The sequence below is a fragment of the Dicentrarchus labrax genome, unplaced genomic scaffold (assembly GCF_905237075.1).
Source record: "Dicentrarchus labrax unplaced genomic scaffold, dlabrax2021, whole genome shotgun sequence".
Taxonomy (NCBI): Eukaryota; Metazoa; Chordata; class Actinopteri; family Moronidae; genus Dicentrarchus; species Dicentrarchus labrax.
Window position 1 is genome coordinate 29,177,171 of NW_026136704.1, and position 23,345 is coordinate 29,200,515.

The window sequence follows — 23,345 nt, forward strand, 5'->3', positions numbered from 1 at the left end:
ATTCGTGTGTATAGAGACTGAAACTTGGTGAGAAATGTCGAAGTGAGTAAAACATTTTTAAATTCAACATGTTTGCACCAAAGAGATGTGGTAGCAGAATGTAACTAACAATCCCAAACAAAACATTGTACTCGTGACTTTGGTACTGTGGTTCGAAAACAAACTGCAGTGCTGCCTGATTTATGAGCAAACACCATATTACTATTATGTAGGGCATCTTTGCACAGCCTTAAGAATGCCTATAATTCACCTAAGCAGTATATTTTGCAAAATGCTTCTTAAAAAACTCTTCCCACTGCTAGTTTGGCATTGTAAACTAGCAGTGGGAGTGTAAGAGTTCTCTGTAAGGGCATACTGTATATTATTGGTTTTACCTCCTCGTCTCTGAGAGGCTGATTCAATGTTGATGCTTATAGAAATACTGACAAATGAAATGCATAAAACTTCTGGAGATTCTAGATCTGTTGCTACCTCTGCAGTATTTTTGTGCAACTCAAGGGCTCCACCAATGAGAAGGATTTATTAACACAAAGGTCAGTCTAGGTTTAATTGCCTTGGCCCATGGTGGTAGCTTGACAGTGAAATACAATAAACAATGAACTGCACAACAATTTGACCCATTTCATTATTTAGGGACTAAAACATTGAAGTCCTAACACTGTTCAATCTATGGTGAAGTCGAGCTACAAAAACTAATGGTTAATCTGATTGCTAATGCAGGTCTTGTATTGAAGGGTACTTGTTTGGCCTGCTGCAGATTCCTTCACTTCATACAAAGTGGACATCAAAGAATCACTCCTTTCCTGGCTCCTTCACACCTTTCTGCTCTCAGCCCAACTCGTCAATAGTTTGTCTCTGCCATAGGGAGCTGTTGTTCTCTCAGCGCCTCTGCCTCCTCATCACAGCACAAAATTGTCACTATTGGTCAAAAAACACTCAGCATCCAGCCTGCTGTTTTGATTGATTTTTGTGGCCAAGGCCAGATTTTTCACTTCCTACTCCATTTCTCTCACCCACTGAATGGCAAATTACATGTGACCAAGTTTTAGAGGTGATGATGAGCAGTTGTTGCTGTGTATGAAGCCTTTTTGTCAATCATACACTCCAGACTACCAAGATACTGTATGTATTTTTTATTTTTTTCCAAAGTACAGGTAGCTCTTTTGTTTCAATTCTTTGATTATTTTGGTCAAATGAAAGCTTTAGTTGACCTGATCCGATGATTTTTCTTTGCAAATTCTTGCATTTCATCTGCTTATCTGCCAACCTTCTACCCCCATCATGCTGCATTATAGATGCCTCAGACTTCATCATTATTTATGGCAGGTTACATAAGATTGCAGCCCAAATAATCTCCATGATTAACTATTTTTATCCATTATTTTTCTTGAACAAACTGATTGTTGTATTTGTGTTTTCAATTAGGTTTGATGTTCAAAATGTGCTATTACTATGTTTTGTTATTGTCATCTAAAAGTTAATTGGCAGAATCAGCAGTATCTTGCTTCAGTACAAATTCAGTCTATCAATTCTTTGATAATGTGATTCAAGGATTTCTCGGAAAATGTTTTTTAATAAATAATAAATAAGTAATGTGTTGTAGTAAAAACCAAATATTGCCCAGTATATAATTTTTAGAGTTGCAATAATTTTATCAACCTCAAAATCCAGTACATGTCATGCATTCTTTAAAGGAAGACCTGTTTTTCAAAAGTATATAGTCGGAGACATGGGTTAGTAAATTGTAACGCCTTGTAAAATTTTCTGTGCTTTTTTTTTTGTGTGTGTGCAGGGAGTGACGTACTGCGGTGAAAGCTCTGCAAGCAGTCTGACCATGGCTAACGTCCCCTGGCACCAGGAAGTGGTTGCCTTCGTCCAGCAGCTGACTGACATGTTGCCACAGTATGAGATCGCCTGCGAACACGAGCACTCCAACTGTCTGCTCATCGCACACACCAAGGTGAGGACATAACATATCGCATCTGCAGCCTTCTCCAGTTAAACATGGTGAGCATACTGAAAACTGAAATAGTTCAAAGGCATGCATAGGTCACAGCGTAGAACTTAAACAGTCCTCTACTGCGTATTAAGTCCTCCATAAAATTAGTTTATTAATTTACAAGAGGTTTCTACTCCAGCACATTTCACATCAGTAGTACCATCTAGCTTAGATGGTAGTTTGATGGTGGTTTTCCAACTTGTGAGTGTAAAAAGCATTTATTAATTGATTAGTCAAATTAATTAGCCACTTGTTCATTTGTTTTTGTTTGGCAACAAGCTGTGTCTATCCTGTTTGTACACTTGCTATCAGTTAAATTTGCTTCATCAAATTTAGCTTGGATCATAAATTCAGACACAGGAAACAGGCCATTGGCAACAGAAAGATAAATACATAATTTCAGGCCTAAAATATATGTTAGGGGTCCCTTTTAGGCCTGCAACTAATGATTATAATTTTCATTATCAATGAATCTGTCAATTAGTTGTCTGGCCAGAAAATGTTGTTTCCTAAAGCCCAAGGTGACGTTCTCAAATGTCTTGTTTTGTCCACAAACCAAAGATATACAGTTTACTGTCATAGAACACTAAATAAACCAAAACGATTAATTTATTATCAAAATACTTTGCAGTTAATTGACTAATTGTTGAAGCTCTAGTCCCTTTTACCCTCTGCTTGTTAAGGGGAACCAGAAATTGCAAAGCACAATGAGATTAAAAAAAAATAGCTGTAGTGATAAAAGTAACAATGTAGACTGTAGACTCTAATTTGATGACATGCATGTTCATTAGGTGCAACAATCTGCTGTATATGTATTAGGTGCAGCATACTGGCTACTTCATATGCTTTTGCACATTAGCATTTCTAAGTTATCTTCATTATCAATGTACCCAGACAGTGGATACTGCATTAAATATCCCTTTACACATGATAATGAATAATGTGTACCTGGTGATCCTCTTTGAATCTGTTGGGATTCTGCAGATTGTTTTATAATTTATACAACATAGTCTCCTGTCTGCCTTCCTTTCGAAATATGCAACCATCAGAGTGGTTCATTCTCGCCCACCCGCCCCGGAGAGTATCAAGCAGTGGTGGGTTCTGCCAAGGCAACTGTCCGTCAATAATTAATGAATGATTAACTGCCATTTTGGCTCTTTTTGACAGAGTAGAAATTCAAGCCAGCCAGCTTGGCACCCACAAGTCCTTATCGCACACACACAAACACACATAAACATGAACATCGTGCTCTATGTGTTATTACAGTTTATTAAAAGAGGTCCTCCACCCTAAAACGTGTTTTTTGAGCTGTAAAGTGAATTAATAAATATATATATATATAATATATATATAATATATAATATATAAAGTATACTGACCGAGATGCATCATTCACTGGAGTTTGTTAGTTTTTGCTAACCCCCTACTTAAAATTTTCTATTCTGGTGCAGTGGTTCAGACGTGTGCTTTAGACGGCTGTGGAGACAACAGCAGTTTACCTTGATCCCTCGCACAGACACACACACACACACACACACACACAACACACACACACACACACACACACAGATAGTTAGCCTCTCTGAGCCGCTAGCTTAGCTACAACACAGGATGCACACAGAAACTTTTAAAAACGGCTGTCAAAGAGCTTTGAGTGACTGTAAAATCTCCACCAGACTCTCTGTGTTTCCAAGCGCGGACATGGAGAGTCTGACAGCAGCTGCTCATTAGCTCTGACTAACAGCCACTGTCTCTGCTACACTGCTGTGGTCAGTCTGTCAATCACTCCGGTCACTGTCCTTCGCTGGTCTCTGATGCATTTTTTAAATTTACTGAGAAGGAGGGCACTAGCAGAACTGAAGGGTGTAGTTACACTTTATTTAGACGGGTTTTCTACTACACAGTGAAATGCTCATTTAATATTTTACTTTTCTGAGAAACCCCCCAAAAAATCACTGGTTTTAGTCAGTCAGGGGACTCCGAGGGCCATTCCAAAACCTTCAGCTTGCATCTCTTGAGGTATGTTTAGGATCAGTATCCTGTTGTGGGAGATTTGTGGTATTTAGTAGAATCCATTATTTCCTCCACCCGTGCAATGTTTCCTGTGCCAGTGGCTGCTCCATAACCCCAAAGCATGACAGATGCTTTTTTTTCTTCAAACATACATGCTGACTGTGGCCGAAGAGTTTTAATTTACTGGACACAGATAAGGTTCACTGTGCAGTGGAACGGTACACCACCACACGGTTTTCAGCATTCACATGGGGGTTTTGATTTGCCTTCCTGACCAGCAGAAAGAGTTTTCTTTGTCTTCCAGTTCTCATGACCTCCACAATTTCCATAAATTGTCACGTCTTAATTACATTTCAGACTGTGGAAACTGAAAGCTGACAAAGCTTTGCTATTTTCTTATGGCCTTCTCCTGCATTGTGGGCATTGAGTCTTACACAGACACTAGCTTAGCTGTAGACTCTTATTAAAAAATTAGTCATGCACGATCTGTAAGGTGGTCATTTTAAAATGCAATTATAAAATGTGTTTCTGTTTTATACAGATAAACTGACAGGCAGGTACATGTATAAAAGTAAACAAAGATCATCATAATTATAATTACTTCCTCTTGGTGATGACACATACACACTCGCCTGAGATAAATAACGGTGTTACAGCCAGTTGTTCATTCAATTATTTCCTTTCCTTACACACAAACACAATCAGTATTTTGCTGAATTGATTTCCACCATCCGCTTTTCATTCCCCTCCTATCCTCTTTCCTCTTCCGTCTCTTTTTTCATCTCTATATCATTCTCTCACTAACACAAATATAACTGTGGCCATTTGTGCAACTGCTGTAGACACCTTAATTCATTTGCACCTCCCCGCCTACAACTGTCAGTATTTCTTAATATACACACTGCCCATTTTCTTCCTCTCTTTCCACTTCCTGCTTTCAGTCACACAGCTTGCAGTATAAGTGCTTGATGCTCTGAATCTATCTGTCTGTTAACTAATAGTTCTGGCAGAGCCACAGTGGGAAGAATGAACAGCATTTTCCACTCCACTGTCTTTTTGAGGCTTTTTATGCATCTATAAAGACTTTTTAAAGTTTTGAACACACACCTTACCTCTAGCTATTCCTTTTTTCCCCCACTGTGCATATGCGTTTCTTTATGTCCATATGTGAATGCACATGCACCTGAACGGCGTTGTCAAGGTGCGACTGCAGTTGTGTTTCTGCTTTGCAGTGTGGAAACAATGTACACACAATTTATTTAGGAAATAAATTATAACATGGGAGAGATATCTGCACAAACTGAAAATATAATCCAAACCTAATTACTCTTGCTGAAGAATGGAAAAATAACTCCTCTTTAGATTATATTCATCCTGAAATATTGTGGCTAACATGGATACAAATGACTCTGTTTTTGTTCTGGTTTTTAATTTGACAACTTGTGTTGAATTAGTTACTCTTTATTTTTCGGCAGCCATCAATAATCCAGCAGAGTTTGTTAAGTGGGGGCAATTTACGTTCCTCCTGTGAGTGGAGAGTCTGATGTTTTTCTTTTAAGTGTATTCTGCACCATGAATGTCCTCGTGCAGGAGGAGAACCTAGAATATAAAGTCCTCCAAGTTCTAATGTTAACTTACGTAACAGTGGAGTTTAAAACGTAGGAAACAGGAAAGCACATCAGTCTCATTTTGTGTGTGTGTGTGTGTGTGTGTGTGTGTGTGTGTGTGTGTGTGTGTGTGTGTGTGTGTGTGTGTGTGTGTGTGTGTGTGTGTGTGTGTGTGTGTGTGTGTGTGTGTGTGGTGTGTGTGTGTGTGTGTGTGTGTGTGTGTGTGTGTGTGTGTGTGTGTGTGTTGCATAGTCCTCAGATCTTGTAGTTCCAGTTGGATGATATCACTGTTTGATGTAGTCCTTTAAAAGACATCAGAGCTCTGTGTGTGTTTGAGAGAGAGATAGAGGGAGAGATCACTCTTAAGCAGCAAGTAGCGATAGATCCTCCCTGCACTGACACATCATCATCATTAGTACCTTGTCAACCCCTGGGATCTTCCCACTGATAGGCTTTTCTCTCTTTTTCTACATCTCTACCTCTCTCACACCTCGTTTTACTTTCTCTTTCAGCCTTTTTTCTCTTTCATCTCTCCTCTTTCGTCTATCCTTCCCTTACTCTTACATTCAGCCCTATTTCTCTCATAGGACGCCGTAATGAAAACAGCACAGTTAAGACACAAACCCCAGAGATAATCTTCTTGAAAGACCTGTTGACTTACAAATCCATGTCGTCAGTAATGTTTTAAAGTCTAAGAGAAGTTCCTTTTTTTTTCAGACTGCCTGTCAAATGGATTAATATTTCTTATGACGGTATTAAAAGAATGTTTTTAAAGATGCATCCCAAATGCTCCTTTAGTCTCCTACCAGGCCAGTTTACATGTTCGACTGGCAAACTAACCAATCAGGACACTGACAGGAGAGTTTTTAAGCTGTTTAAAGTGCTGCAAGCTGGCTAACTACCTGCAGTATCTGTACTTCTGCTGCAGTGGTTTTACAGCCATTTTGCCACCACTTACACTTACAGGTATGTGTTTATTCCCAAACTCTCCTCTGACTCATAATTCCAACTAAATGGCATTACGTGAAAGGTGTTTCACACTTTTGTTGCCTGTACAACATGGCCAGAAGGCAGCATTTTTCCCTAGGTGGATGTTTGTTTTGTGGCTGGTTCAGCAAGCCCATGTGCTCTGTGTGTGTATGTATGTATGTGTGTGTCTGTGTCTCTGTGTCTGTGTAAGTACTGTATAGCTCATTGGCATGTGCTCATACATGAGGGCACCTCCTGTGGTGCTCCGAGAAGAAGCTGTCCTCAGTGATCCTCAGCAAAGACACTGTCAGTAAAAACAACAGGCCGTCTTGTTCTTGTCCCAGACAGCAAAGCTTTGCTTTGTTGCTTAGAGACTGAAATTGTTTGCAGAGATGCCGGGTGAACAAATATCATCCCTTCTCATTACGAGAAACATTAACTCCCAATAGGCGCTGCTTTCATTTTTTTCTCTTTTTTCTCAGGCCTCATTAGCAATGCAGCGGGTAGCTTTTCTCTAATGGCTGAGGCAGGCGCAAAAGCATCTAAAGGCTAAAGCTCAAACGCTTAATGCCGTTATTCCCTCCGTGGGCCGCCATCTCTAGCAGGAAAGTCTTTAACTTGGCAAGTAAATGTTAGTCCATCTTGAGTACATTTTGTGTCATTTTGAATTGCTGTTTTTTTTTTCTGAGAAAGTGATGTAATACTAGCTCTTTTTTGCCTCCTGTTGTGTGAATTACAGTAGTAGAAGCAGTTTGGTGTAAGTCTGAGAAGAAGCAAACCCCAATGCACAGACCGGGGTCTGGTCCAAAGCAGCCTCGAACCCCAAAGAGCTTTTAAATGCTAAATGCTGAGAGCTAAAGCACAACAAAAATCTTCCCCAGTGACAGCTTAGCATTTTGCATCCTGTTACAGCTTATCAAAAACCTTCAAACAATACCCACGGGTGAGTTCAAGTGATCAGGAACCATTTTAAACACTCGCTACATGCTGCCACAAGCAGTATTAAACTACAGTGGAAAGATTGTGTTGTATGTGGGACCTGCTTCGCTTGCTCTCTGTTTTGTTCTCAGTCTTTCCCACCTTTACAGATAACAAGGGCAACATGGTATTGTATCAGTGCACTGTTGCATGCTGGGAAAGTAGAGGTCACACTGTTTAACCCCTGTGCTGGTTTGGGAGAACAAGCTGGATCAGAGAGGCAGAATGATGTTAGAGGATTTCTCCTCGCTGTCTAACACTCTGGTAGTTAGTGTGCCTCTTACAAATAAACACACAAACTCTTTTCAGATCCTCTCTTCTTCCGTCCATTTATTTTCCTCCTTTGTTTCTCTGTAGTAAGATAGATGGCAAATCGGGTAAGAGACTAAGAAGAAGCAGTGATTGATACAGGGAGAGATGTGAGGAGAAGGGATGTTGGCGAATCCACAACCATTTAAAGAAAGGCTGAAGTAATGTGGAGCGAGAAGCTGTATAGTCACTGTAGGTCTGTTTGATCACATCTGTAAACTCTTCTCTTTTAAATTTACAAAACACAACACAACACTATATATGAGCCTTACTTCCCTCAGTGGTTGTTTATTTCTCACTCTGTATCTGAGCATATTGCTTTGCATCCATTTGTATGAAATGTGTGTAAGTTTCAATTTACATTAATAGCTTTTGATTTACAGTTTCTGTGTAAGTCCTTCAAAGGTTTGTCAACTTAAATTATCTAAATTACAGGCTTCAAAATAATCACAATATTTCAAATACATTTGAGATCTACAGTTGATACTGTTCTCTGATTAAAGCTTCACAGTTGCTGCCAGAAGGTCTTCACATGTAGATCCATAAACACTGCTTGGATTACTGCTGCTCGCTCATCCGCCACCTTCTTTCTCTCTCCCTTCTTTGTGTGTGCTTTCAGTTCAAGGTGGATGGCGAGTGGTGGACATGGATCGACTATGAGCGTTTCCAGGAGCTGGTCCAGGCTCACGAGGAGAGTGGGGGACAGCAGAGCTTCTCAGCCTTGGACTACATAGCCAAGACTCCCAGTTGGGCTCTGTTCGGAGCCCATGAACAAGGTTTTGACCCTGCTGACACGCGTTTCCAACGTCGCAACAAAACCAAAGACATTTCAGGGTGCTGATAGCTGAGAAAGAGAGGTAGTATGAATAGATCGAATGCGGATCTCTAAAAGATGATAAAGAAAGTAAAGTTCAAAGTTTTTATTCCCATCCTCTTTGAGTTTTAATGCTTCCTTTCGCTGAACGTTTTTTTTTGCTATCCACAGCTGGCCTCATTCTCATGTGAACTCTTGTCATGTCTCTTCAATTTGGAAACCCAAATTTGATTGGCTTGACCTCCAAGATGAGCCAAAAACCTGCCAGAATCAATTCATTCACCCTTATTCTCTAGACATTCCCCATCACATTTACTTTAAGTAAATAGATCTTTGATATTTCCCTCTTTTTTTTAAGCCAAGGTCATTATTCTAATGTCAGTGGCTTTGATCTGTACAACCATCTGGCAGCACTTGGAAGGTTTTACACTGTGGATGCTGAACCTGGCTGTGGCTACATCAACAACCTTGTTACTGACATTTTTTTAGGATCCAGGTTCTGCTGTACTGCTCAGGACATGATTAGCATGTAAGGAGTAGCTCTTCTCCTCATGTCGTCTGTGGGAGCGGCACATCTTTCCCAGACACCTTTGCTCTTCCTCCCACTCATTAGGACAGTGGTTGTTTTTACTTGGCGGTGAGAGACTTGAGCTATGAGAGAAGAGCATCAAGGCTACATCTCCACTGGGAGAGTCGAGCTTCTTATTGCACTCTTTGTCTTTTTGTTTTGTGTTTTGTTTTTTAGTCCAAAGGTTGCACTGTTGCACTGTTGCACATTCCCAGCAGTGTCAGTTTTGCTTGGTTTCTATGCTCTGAGCCTGGGTGGTAGAAAATATTCCAGCTTTTTAATAGTTTGGCCAGCTTTGCTTTAGATGAGTGAAAACTGGGTATTATTTAAAAAAAAAAAAAAAAAAAATTGAAAATATAAACATTTTGGGTGTGACAGCTTTTGCTGTGGGGGATGGATGATGTCATCTTTAATCTGTAACATGAATTGCAATCACCATATTCTCAGGCAACGTGAAGTCTCATATCTTTATATTGATTTATCTTCTTAGTTAAATGGATGAAACGGGGCACAAAGATAAATTAACTGCTGATGTACAATGCATTTAAAATATTCATCCAACACCCAAATGTATATTGTCTGATCTGCCTTCAGCCACAATCCAGGATAAGATGTGAGTATGAAAAACATCACGGTGGGTGGTGATGTAGCATCATATGCGTCTAAGCGTGCCAGTCCAGCGTGCCAGATTAAAGCCGTTACTGATATTTTAGTAAATCTAGATGTAAAAATCAAGTCCATTTTAATTTGTTTTATTTGATTGTAAATCCAGATGTAAACGTTTGAGTCCATTTTGATTTGATTTGTAACGTCTCCAATGTTGCAGCACCTCCCTGTTGGGAGAAATATCACTGTAATAAATGTATTTGGAATACTCTGCTTTGTCAACTGTGAATTTCACACATACACCCAAATGCATTAACGCACATGTGTCACACTGTAATTTGTTTCCCTTTTTGTTTTTTTACTGGCAACAAAGTGGCATGTTGACATTTTAAGACTACAATAATTATGGCAAAAGCTTTCTGGGTTGCACTTAGAGGCCAACAGGAGAGCTCTAATTGAACAAGGATGGAGGCAGAGGTGAGGTGGAGTTCAAAAGGTATACAACACCACAGTAGCTCCCATTACTCCTTTTTAAGTGTACTCAGATTAGTGTTTTAGTTTAGAAATGTAAAACTGCAGTCCGGTAATTATATAGGTGATTGAGGCAAAAGCTTTGTTTTTTGCCATACAGTAACAAATATGATAGAATATTGTTTGACACATTGTATTTAACAAAAACATCATAACAGGGAAATCACATAAACAATTCAGGTCTACTGAAGTAAGTGAAAAGGGACCACAGCTCTTCTGATTATTCCTCCGAATACTTTAAGCAGCATGACATCCTCAAGGGTTTGTTCCAGCTTTAGATATAATTATAATAATGGTAATTATAATAAATAATGATAATAATGGATTAGAAGTGCTTTATCTAGATCTTCAAAGCGCTTCAAGCGAAGGGGATAAACTCCCCTTAATCTCCACCTATGTGTAGAACCCTCCTGGATGATCCACAGGAGGCATTTTGAACCAGAGAGCCACCAACATGAGCCTGAGGTGGAGATGGAGGGAAACATTGAGCCAGGTACAGTGGGGGATGATTAGGTGGCTAGATGGGAAGAGCCAGGACACCAGGGAACCCCTTACTCAAGTCCAATGGGAACTGTATTGACCACAGTGAGTCAGGCCCACCAACACCACAGCCAGCAGCGACTGAACTCCCACATCCAAGAGTTGAAGAGTTGTGTGACTTGATCTTGACTTCCATCAGTGTAATTACCATAGACAAACAAGAAATCGTGATTGGCTGGTTGGCTGCCCCCATGGGAGAGTTGATGGATGGATATGCTGCACAAAATGGGATTTTTCTTTTGTTTTGCACCTAACAAAACCTTCCACTCCCTTTTTCAAAATGCAAAATGCTTATTTCCATCCTAATAGTTAATTCATTCCAGTGGCTGTTGTTCTTGGTTTTCTTTAAAAAAAAAAAAACAAATTTAATGCCAGAGAGACAAAAATCAAAAGTACTTGCATGTTTTATTCAACAACAAGAAATGGCTTATAAGAAATTAGGCTGCAAAACAAATATAACAAGTAATAGCTATCAAACAGAACTAGTAATTTATAAAACCTCAGCATGGATACAGATGCAAACTATTCCTCACTGAGTTGTCTTAAATTGGTAAACTTGAGTGTTTCTGTGATGTGAGATTACACAAAGCCCAAGAGAGACCACGATCCTCAGTGGGTAAACTGTAGATGATTGAGGTTGCTGGGTGTGAAGTGTAACTATAAATATGTAGCAGGAAGGGCAGTGCTTTTAATATGTGTAAACAAGGCTGGAAAAGTTGATGAGAAAAACACTCTCACCCCGCAACTGCAAAAAAACCCAACGAGCATGCAAACCCTCCTTGCGTAAATAAAGTTAAAAAAGGTCACTTTGAATTGACCCTGCTAGTTTACACACTGGTATTTCCAGCTGTGCTTGTTTAACTATACACATCCCAATTTATAGTGAGATAAATGACAGGAGCAGATTGCACTTCTCAGGAGAGAAAACTTGCCTGGTTATTGTGAGAAGGCCCTGCGGGGTTAATGGGTAATGGCTCTAGTGCCCCAGGGAACACTGGTTGCAGAGGTGCTCGTGCATCCTATGCTAGTTTCACCAGTTTGTCAGGTGACAGGTTTTTTGCCTCATTAGATACTGAGGTCCCATTTCAAAAGAACAAGTCTGTGTTTTAGACAGTGCTGTGTATATATATCCCACAAGCCCCCTCCAGCACCCCTAGAAGTCCCTACACCAGGTTTTGGGTACCACTTAAGTTAGAGAAATAAATATGTGGACACATTTCACACTCCACTAATTGTCCTGGATTAAGTTTATCCTCTGAAGAACTGTAGTTATGAATTATTTTAATGTTTGTACATATGGTGTGAAAGTGTGTTTAACTTGCTCAATATGTCAATGTACTGAGAAAATTTGAAGATGTTTGCTATGAAGAGGAATTAGCTTTAACATTCCCTTCCTATTTGCGCAATGATGAATATTGAATTTTCTTTTAGTTGTATTTTATATCACAGTGGCATCACACCTGTACACAGGGTCTAAGTCCTGTTGTGCTGCTGATACAGATGGCTGCAGATACGATAGTATGCATTTTTTCCACAGCACCTTGTGACTGGGTTGATCAATACTGTGTAATTGTGTAATTGTGTTAGTCTTTTCATTGAAAACCTGCAAAGACAATGTATGCATGTCTGTCAAACAACCATTTTATCTCACTGACAGACACTAGCAGAATACACGTAGCACTACACACAGCATGTGACCAAAAAATAAGTATCAGTACGTGTTTAACCAGAGCCTTTGTCTTATGTGCGTATGCGATTAGGGAAGGGTGAAGTGTTAATGGCATTAGGAACATAACAGAATTTATTTTAAAATGTGTTATTCTGTCCACAGTGGAATAATAAAAATAAGCTCACTGTCCCATGGCTCTGACATCTACACTCTTGTGTGTTTGCAATGTTTGCTGGTTTTGTAGTATAGGCTTATTTAAGCAGTACAGCTAACCTTAAATTACTGAAATAAATACAGTAGATGATAAATGGATGGTATTAATCAACTCAGCTCTATATGCCAGAATAAGTTAGAAATGTCTCCATGAGATGTTTATCTGTTACTGGAGCATATTTTCTTGTTGCAGCTTGTAGTAGTAACTTGCAATGTCTGAAAAATAATTTATGGTCACTTCAACCCTGTCAAAGAAAGTCTACAGATTGAGAATTTGTTTTGAAAGGAGTCCGCTGAACTACATACAACAATAAATTAAACTGAACAAGAATAAAACATTTTCCAGGGGCAGAAAAATAAAGCAAAACACTGTGAAAAAAACAAGTTAAATATTAACACACTGTAGCATGGCATCACATATTGTTGGCCTGACTCTATTCTATCTTACTGTCACATACAGTACACTTCACTGCCACAGAATATAGCTCTATCATCCAAACATTTTCCTGGGTGCAGACCACAGTCCCCAGAAGTGTCAGATGATTAATTTTTCATAATTTGAATACATGCAGTGATCATTTTTGAATGAGAAATTTGTTTTTATCGTCCTCCAGCAATCCTCCCTTAACACCAAAGAGACAAATAATAAATAATTGAGACTAACTGAAACAGAAAAGATCACCATAATTGCTTTTAACAGAAAGAGTGTGCATGCTTTGTAGGAGGGCTGAGAGAGGAAGAGAAAAGGCATCACATCCGATTTTGTCGTCCTCTATAAAAAAAAAAAGTCTTTTTCCCCATATTTCCCATATCTTAAGAACTGGATCCCAAGCCCCAAATCTTCTTAATAAGCATTTAGCTAAAACATATGTGAAGCTAAAAAAGCCCACACACACACTTGGCTGTGCCCAAACAATGACAGATGGAGACTTAAATGGCTTCAGTTCATCCAAAATGCTTTTGGTGCACTGCGATGTGCCATTTGAAAGCAAGGACCCAAAACAAAGGAGATATTTATTGGCATCGAGAAAATGGAATGTATTTATTTTGAAGTTAACTTTGGAGTCCAACATACCTCTCTGGAGGCTTTCTAAATAAGAGCAAATAATGGACAGGGTATCCATTAAAAGTTGAACATGTGGCCACAAAGTAAGCCTAGTATTCTCATAGGGTTGCTGAAGCGAGGTCAGGTCATCTGTCATCAGAACAGCAGGGTGTCCACTAGGCTCAGAAACGGTCACTGGTCCTATAGAAGCTGTTGAAAAATAGCTGTAGGTGGAAATGTTTTTCCCCAGCAGCTCTCCCATCCATTTGTAAGCTGCTGGTGGTGCGTACAGGCTCAGAGTCAGCCTGTGATGGCAAGGCTGTAAACGGTTTGTGTATGAGTCCATGTGTCACGCTGCCTGTCAGCTTCCGCTCAGCACTCAGACCCGGGGATAATCTGTATATTTATACAAGTGGCGTCTTCAAGTTAGTGTCCGTATGCATGCCTAATCATAATGTGCCCAAAACCCAGGGGTATGTGAAAGTGATAATGGTTCTTACATGGTTCTTACAGATGGCTGCGAAATGTGTTGGAGGATATTATCTGTGTGATTTCGTGTTTGTCGAATAGAAAAAAAAAAGTCTGTTCGCTGTTCTGTTGTGCACCACCAGCTCAAACCATTACTCAACGCCCCTTCTTCCCCTCAGCTTCTGTTTGTATGTATGTGCATGTACTGTTTATAACCATGTGTATCTGATGTGTATGTGTGTCCTGTTTGGGCCAGATGTCCAGAGAATCTGGGCTCCAAGCAGTTATTTTTTTATTGCCTTTAATTTGATAAAGAAGCTGGAGGGTGACAGGAAAGTGGGGATAGAGAGGTGATGACATGCAACAAAGAGTCACATGTTGGAATCAAGACTTTTTACATTTACCATATGATATAATAGTGTGGGACTAATCTTGTTAGTATGGCGACTGATTTCAAACATCTCATGTCAGCACCAGTTTCTGATGAATGGGACATGAGACCGAAAAGAACAGAGGCAATACATGTTTTTCCTTTTGCACAAAACTGCAGTAAGTGTTCAACTGGATGCAGTGTATGTGTGTGTTTGTGTGTGTGTTTTTGGTCTGCACCTGTGTGAATCCATGCTTGCTGACCTATAAACTGGACGAACTGTTCCGCACCCACGTGTGTTTATGTCTGTGCCTGTACGTTCAGATTCCTTTCCCTCTCTGTCTGTACATAAATACATTCAGACGTGCAGGGATGAGCTTGTCGACACTCTGTCAAACCAACAGATCTGAGGTGAGCAGGAGCCAAATGTTAAGCTGCCCACTGCCAAAGAGGAAATTACTGAAAATGACATCAACGGCCCAAAACAAATTAGAACACAATGGACATCCTTGTCTTCACTCACACTGCAGAGAGTTTATTGGTCATTGTTTCATTGGACCCTGCAAAATGTGGGCGCAGTGGGTATAACTTCATATTCTATCTTCTCAACGAGCCTCTGAAAAATGTTTATATCACAGTATTATATTATTTTATGTTGTTGCTTATATTACTACTGAGGCATTCATATTTGCTGTTGAATTCCATTTATATTCAATCCTAATAATATTTTTCTATGCAGTAATGGGGTAAACAATTGATGCAGTATAATGAAAGCAGTCATCTCTGAGGAACTGTATCAGAAAAGCACGGTTCCCATGCTGAGAATGTGTTTGCAATCAGATTTTTTCTGCTCCAGCTGTATTGATGCCTCTTCCTCCTGGACCACAATTCATTTTTCACATCGCTTGAAGCATCATTGGAGCTCAGCTGTGGTTACAAGTCAGCAACACAAATGTTCCGTCAACAGACAAACACACCTGACCACCTGTGTTGTGGGAGTTCACTATCGATTCATTTCATTAATTTTACTCACTCTCTTCTGTCACCTATCATCTGGTTTTGTAGTACATTACTCAAAAATGGAACTGGCTCAAAGCTGACATTTGCCCCCAGAAGTGTTAGGCTGCGGCATCATTTTCTGCCTGCAAGCGTTCCTCTGTGTGTGACAGGTGCGGTGGGGTACGACCTTGATTAGCTCATATGCTAATCCCCTCTTTAAACAAAGTGACTCAATTAACCAAATGACCGTCTAACGAAGGCATCGCCTTGCATATTGATGCTTTATTTTCAAAGGAGGATTTGCATTCTAATGGCGCAATGAATTCTCACCTGACAACTGACTGGTGGTAAATCACACAGCAATGCGATGAATCATAGAAAATCTGTCTCAATAATGGGTGTTGAAATGCATTCTGGCTGTGGAGCGATTAGGAGAGATATGTGCTAATTGCCTGCTGTGTGTCCTGGATAATTCTTTCTTCCCTCAGGCTCAGCTGTCATATGGTCTGTTTCACAACTCATCGAATAAAGGGGAACAGTCCATGCAAAAGTTTTGCACCATCAAACACTATTTAAAGATCACTTCAAAGGTTAAGCCCTTCACTATCTTCTGTGCATTTTTTAAACTACCAGTTTTATTCAGATTTCTACCTTTCCCAGGTGGCTAAACTGATACCATTGATGTTGACCTATCAACAACCCATGGCCCTGTGTGTCATCCCCTCTCTCTCTCTCTTCCTTTCCTGTCACTCTCTGGCTGTCTCCATCAATTAAAAAGTCAATAAAAGCCCCCCAAAAATTCAATAAAAGAAGGTTATTTACTCTAAACAACAACTTTTAAAACAAAATAGAGGCACCTGCATTATACAACACAATGTGAAACAATAACCCTGCAATAATCACCACCTGAAGTAAAATGAAAGATTACCTTGGTTGTTTAGGTGTTGACTCAGTTCTATGGTAATTTTTACATTGCACTACATTTATCTGCACTTTTATCCAAAACAACTTACAATATTTGCATTTAACCACGTGGGAATCCTGTACATTAACATAAACTAATCAAATATGCTTAACTGCCTCAATAAATAAATAAATAAATAAATAAAAATTACCAGATCTTTACACAGCAAAACAAAGTTATTTACTTGAGTTTTTCCTGTTCTGTGTCCATCACACAAACATTGCACACTTCCATATAAGAATCACTAACAGGTCTGTCTCTTGTTTTCTTAGCTTACAGTTACTTAGTCACTGAGGATTTGCTCTGTATGCACAGTAAATCATGCGTTGAGGTATTAATGAGATGTCCATTGGCACAAACATGAAAGTGGTGGTTTTGCATACATGTGCTGTTCAAAGCCAACCATGCATATTTACATAGGAATTGATTGAATTGAGGGTTGACTTTGTTCCAGGTTTAAAGCAGGAGTGTTTACCATAGTTGTAGGTTATAAATAAATTCAACAGAGTAGTTAGCCCTGCGCACTGATGACCATGATTCAGAATGGTAATTACGTACATTTTGGTTTCCAATGCTCCTGCAGCTATAAGTAATGCATTTAGCTTTAGTGTAAACAGGGTTTATGGGTGGTGACATCAGAACTGTATTGTGTTCACTAGGATATTTGTCTACAACTCCTTTTATTGAACATTTAGAGGGAAAGAGAATATCAAAGAAATATAAAGCTTTCGGGTGATGCCAAGAAACCCCAAGAATGAAAACCAAATGGGACAAAGATTAATTATGAAACACTTCCATCTCCTCACTTCTTGAGTCTGAGGATGTTACTGTCCCATAGAGAGTGTGCATGTGTGCACATGTGTGAGCGTGATCATTGGTGGGTATCAGGCCAAGCACATTTTCCTGTAACCTTTGTATCCTGTGGTCTGCTCTGTGCTCTTGAGAGTTTGATTGATGAATGAACCACAGGCAGGTTAGCAGGCGAGAAGCCAGATCGGTCTGTGAGCTGAATCACACTGAGCTGATTATTATCCATCACACAGACACACCGAAATAAAGACCTGTGACACTTGAATGGGCTCTAAGTGAGAGATTTTTTTATTGACCCTGAAACTGAAAAGCTATTGATGCCACTTGTGTATTACACAAGTTGTGTAAACCACAGGTGTGTGTTAGTTTTTTGCACTTAACCTCTTGCGTGGAGTACAACTGTAACACAATGTTACAGAGTTAGAGTGTATGTGTGTACACATACTGCCGCTGATGGAAGGTTGCTGCAATAGGAACTGTTTGTTCTGCACATTTTTAGACACACATCAGTGATCAAAGCTTTTTCCTCATCAGTCACAGGGAAATAAAGTGAAACAGACCTAATCTAAACCTTTTTAGGATCTAACCTGGTCTGGTTCCAGTGGGAATGTATAATTGGCTAAGTTTAAACCTCCACTAATCATGAATCAAAAGAAAGAGTGTAACGTGAAAAGGGTCACTTGTAGTGATAAAGCCACAGATTATTATAATTTTAAGCCACATTTAGTTTTGGTTATACAGCACACTTAGCCAACTATAATTGTGCAATCCCGTCATCTTCATCAACCACCTTTCCATCAGCAGCAAGAACTTAAAAGATAAAAACCTTTTATAAACTCACTGTACTGCCTGCCCAGCACCAAACTGAATTGACAGAAAGTAAGTGAATAGCTGGTGAACATAGAGGAGAATTTATCTGAATGAAAGATTGGAAAGAGTTGGTGATTTGGTTAGACCAAAGCTAAAAGGAGAGCGGATATTGGATGTACATTCATCAGGTGGACACAAACACGATAAAATGAATGGTGATGTGTCTGCTGGATGTGTAAATGGCAACTGCTTTCTTACACGTTTGCCATAACAATGAGGTAATAATTCATCAGGCTTGTGTATCCATCAGCTTTTTGTGAAGGTTTTTCCCCCCCAAGGAGCCAAAAATTGATTTGAGGGAAACACTTTAGCGTTTACACAACTGTATCCAGCAGCAGCTACCCAGCAACTTTATACTAGATTATTCTTTTGCCTCCAGCGGGTTCTGTGTCTGCTTCCAGTTGAACATGCCATAAATACCTTGAGCTTCAGGTGTAAAAAGTCATGGACATTTGGGCTGGAGCTTACTTAACCCTAACATTTATTTTTCCTTCTGCCTGCGGTTCAGTGCACAGTCCGCTGTACATGATTGAAATATAGATTTCAGGCATGTTGCCAAGGTAAAAGCCAGTGCTTAGAGCAGAATCACACTCTGCCGATCAATTCCATAAAAAGTAAAATAAAGACGTGTTTCCTGTCACAGTTGACTAGGCAATGGTTGAGAGAAATGAAGGTCAATGTTACATCATTTACTGAAATTTGACATAGTTCTTGATGCTATAAAGCTAAAAATATGCATCAGGTCAGGTGTATAATTTTGTGATATGTGGTGTTATGTCTCATTGCATTAGAAATACAACAGTTATGCGGTCTACATGTTTGTGCACATTAGGCTATGGATGGAAAGCTGACGAGAGTAGGCTACACATGGGAATTACCTGTACTCTTGCTAACCTTTTCCTGGACTCATCTAAAACATGCTGAGCTCTGAATTTGCTTCGCTGTATAGATTGGCCACAACCCAAAGGGATTTATTCAAACTGGAAAATATCCTCACAGCTCCCACTCTGGGCACTAACAGCATATATGGTCTGATTTCTGCATATATGTTATCAGTAAGTTTGCACTACTTCATAATGTAGACAGCCAGAGATGAATATGTGTATTGTATGTAAATACAATGGAAATCTGTAAACAGAAAACATCTGTTAATATGCAAACAATCATTAGTTAGCAAAACAACATTTATTTCAGTCTAGTAGGAGCAAAGTGTTAGCATAATGAATCTGCAGTCTTTAATATTCAGTGTGCTCTGCAGCAAATGTATCTGCAGCCTTTTCTTTGTTCCTGTTGTGATGAAGTTTTCTTTGAGATCAATAAGGTGCGTGTCATCTTTTTGTTTCCTATTGATTGACCAAATATAGAAGCAGGCGGATTGTGTGACTATGAGCACAATTCACCAAGTGTGATGAAAGTAAAAGAAATGTCAATATAGTAAAGGCCCCCTGATGGTGACAGCAGGCTATCTAAGATGCCATCCAATATCATGATTGTTGCAGCATACAGATGAATTTTCTGACGATTTCTGCAATACATATTCTGAGCTCTTCAACGTGTTGAAAAGCTACAGTCAATCTAGAAAAGCACCACTTTTGTAGGCAATGCAATTCAGCATAAGATGAAGGTCATCATACAGAATACAAATCTGGCTCTTGTGAGAAATGCCTGGGTTGATTGAAGTAGTAAATATTTCTTCCAGCTGTGTATTTTTGACAGGCCAGGCTCAAGTATGTGGAAATGCTTGCTTTATAATGATGCACAATATTTACAGCATATTTCTACTAAAAGAAGAAGATTTATTCAAATCAGTCCTCAGTCAGTTAATAACTGGATGAAGAATGGGGTGCCTGTTGGTGGACAGAACTGTATGTTACAATGTGTCGCTGGTCTTTAAGTTCCACATCATCAACAGATGCTGACTCAGCCCAAAAGAAAACCGCGAACACTTGGAAAACTGCACAAAAAAAGAAACATTTCACAAAGGGAGAACACCCTCCTCAATAGTCTGAGATTTGACACCATTGTTGATGCCCCACAGGTGAAAATGTGCATCTGGTCAGCTGTCTAATGTTGCAATAAGTGGTGCAATGTATTACAGTTACTGCAGGATACATGTTTGTGCACATTGTGCTATGGAGCTGATGAGAGAAGGCTATGGGAATTATCTCTACTCTTGCTAACTTTGTCCTGCACTTGTCTAAAACATGCTGAGCTCTGCTTTGCAGATGATTGTGCAATGGGAGGTGCAGGTGAGGAAATGTTGGGAAAAGGAACAAAAAAAGGGCAGACAATTAAAATTATAGATTCAGAGTTCAAAAAATAGGTATGATGTTGTCATATGATGTTGGTATTTTAACAACTGTTTGGACCCGATGTCCATTGAAATGGACAAAAAAAATAACAATTAAAGAGTTTTGATAAAAACATTTTTTTATTGATTCTCATTTCTGGTTGCATTAAGGATGGGAAAAAGTCATTATTATATTTTTCACAACCTTGGAACATAAGGCGGGTCTGAAGGGGTTTTAATAAGTATAATAAAATATGGATGTATAGTCTGGCGATGAAAGAAATCTGCTCCCAGTTGAAAAGGTGCAAACCAGGAAACTTCTGTTACTCTATTTGTGCACCTCATTTGTGTCATTTAGGTCAGAACACACCTGTACCTCTCTGTCTGCTGTCACAGCTGAGCCCCGGGGTTTGTCCTGCTGCTCTTTTCTCATTTTTGGCATATTATAAAAAGAATATTGTCATAATAAAGGAAGATATACATGACAAAGGCTTTTGGTACCTTTTCATTTTTCGACCTATTTTGTTGTTTTTCTTATGGATGGGAGGTGAAAGAATAACATAAGCCTGTAAAATAGAAGAAATACTCCACTCCAGAAAAATTGCAATATTTTGGACTAAAGTTAAGAAGAACCCTCTTTATATATCATAACCGTGGGCTACCAAGCCAGCAGGAGCAGCCTGACTGATGCTTGACTGCCTGAGGAGACCTTTTCTTCTCTGAAGCTTCTGCAGTGTTGGTTACATCTTATCTTTTTATCTTTTACTGGATTTGCTCTGAAAAACATGGCAAGGTGGTTTGTAGCTGGAAAGCAATGTGTGAGGACTATATGGTTCGACTTAAAACAATTATTTGAAACTCATCATCAATATGTGAAATATACCGTCGAAGATGTACTCTCTGAGGTCTTCCTTGCTTGTTTTAATTTTTGTTTTAGTGGCTATCATATCTCATTTGATTTTATCTTCTTGAGGCATGTAATAGAAACGTTGAATCTGGCCATCATCAGACAAAATGTCTTTGGCTGAAAATAAATTATTTTAGTGACTTCATATAATAGTTTTTTAGTATAGTATAGTAGTGATGGTGTTGTAAATACTATGCAAACTTGTAAACATTCTTCTCTACAAGACTTTTACTACACAGATGCAGTAGTTTTGTTTTGGTCTGTTGTTTCTTTATATGTCAATAGCATTTACTATTATTATGCACAATATGGATATGCAAAGTATTACACTGATGCTTACACCAGGGCTGCTTTAACCGTCAAACCGGTGCTGATGATAATTCTTCTGGAATTACATTGCTAACATTGTTTTTCAGTTTTTTAGAGAATCCTCAAATGAATGAAACAAACATAAATGCAAATTCTACAGCAAAATGTTCCTGCAACCCTACAAAGATTGAGATAGATACAGTCCCCAAATGTAATGTACAAGTTACATAACATTAAAGTGTGCTCACTGAAATAAACCAGAACTCTATTTAGTATATTTGTTTATAATAAACAATTAAAGAAAAACACACTATATTTCTTCCACTTCAGGTCACATGGTGATTTGTTTTTAATTCATGATTCATGAACAGGAACATGTTGTCACATATTGCTCTGACCTGTAAACTCCTACCGGTTCTCTGTATTTTTGATGATCAAGAAATGTAGATGTATCCACTGTTGTTATTCTGGGTAAAAGTGTCAGTTGAATGTCTAAAACATCAGTGCAATTCAGTAAAAATAAAACTATAAAAAATAGAACTATTTTGAAATATTCAAATGTACCTGCCTGTATCCCAGCAGGGCAGCTGCCACAGGCTGTGTCTGTCACCTGGTCCCTGTGAATGGGCCCACTTTGTTTCAGTCCCAGCTCCTTCTATCAGTAACAAGGTAGCTGCAGGATATGAACTGATTGCACTGTGTTCCTTAGTCACACTAAATTTCTCAAAAACACATTCTCATCCTTACTTGATTTAAAAACTTGTAACAAAAAACATGACTAGAGTGTTTTCTAATTGGCTTATATTTACTTATTCCTATTTACATATTTATTTTGTGGTGTGTTTGAAAGCCTGTCTTAGTAGACGGGGGAGGAAACTAACACTGAACACTTTAAACTGCCCATAGGTGTGAATCTTAGTGTGAACGTGTTGGGCTGTCTCTGTGTGATGGATCAGTCCTAGGTGTTCCCTGCCGTTCGCCAGTGCATGCCAGGAAAGACTTTATCCTCCATGACCTTGAATGGGAATAAACTAGTACAGAGAATAGTCAGAAGCATCAACATTTAACAGATTTTCATGCTAACTATATTTTAGGACCCAAATTTGATTGTAATGTGGAGTTTACTATAGTTTGATTTGTCCAATCAACTTGATTTCTTAAACTTTGTTTTACAATTATATGGTGTTTGCTTTTTGAAAAACATAACAATATACTGAAAAATATTAAGCAACTAGTGTGACAATGCCTTTAATGCTTCATTTTATTTCAGAGAGTAATATTCCAGTGTATACGGTAACCAGCTTTGACAATAATTGTTTCATTTTCTCTCTCTCGCTCTCTCTCTCTCTCTCTCTCTCTCTCTGTGTATCACAGTGGTGTTGGTTGAATTTTAAAAAGAAGATCCCTCTATTTGTCCCCTACAAAGATACTCAGCAACCAGTAGCTTTGTACTCAGCAGCTGTGAGGCGTATCAGTGAGGACTTCAATTTCATTACA

General features: G+C 39.0%; 1 protein-coding gene across 1 annotated transcript in view; it reads left to right on the forward strand.

The window, feature by feature from the left end:
- Nucleotides 1-10,131, forward strand: part of tyw1 (tRNA-yW synthesizing protein 1 homolog (S. cerevisiae)) — a 56,307-nt gene extending 46,176 nt beyond the window's left edge. The window contains exons 15-16 of the mRNA XM_051398061.1: nt 1,793-1,960; nt 8,495-10,131. Of these exons, the coding sequence (XP_051254021.1) occupies nt 1,793-1,960; nt 8,495-8,716 (390 nt within the window). The 3' untranslated portion in view covers nt 8,717-10,131. The remainder of the gene's footprint in view (nt 1-1,792; nt 1,961-8,494) is intronic.
- The last annotated feature ends 13,214 nt before the right edge of the window (nt 10,132-23,345 follow it).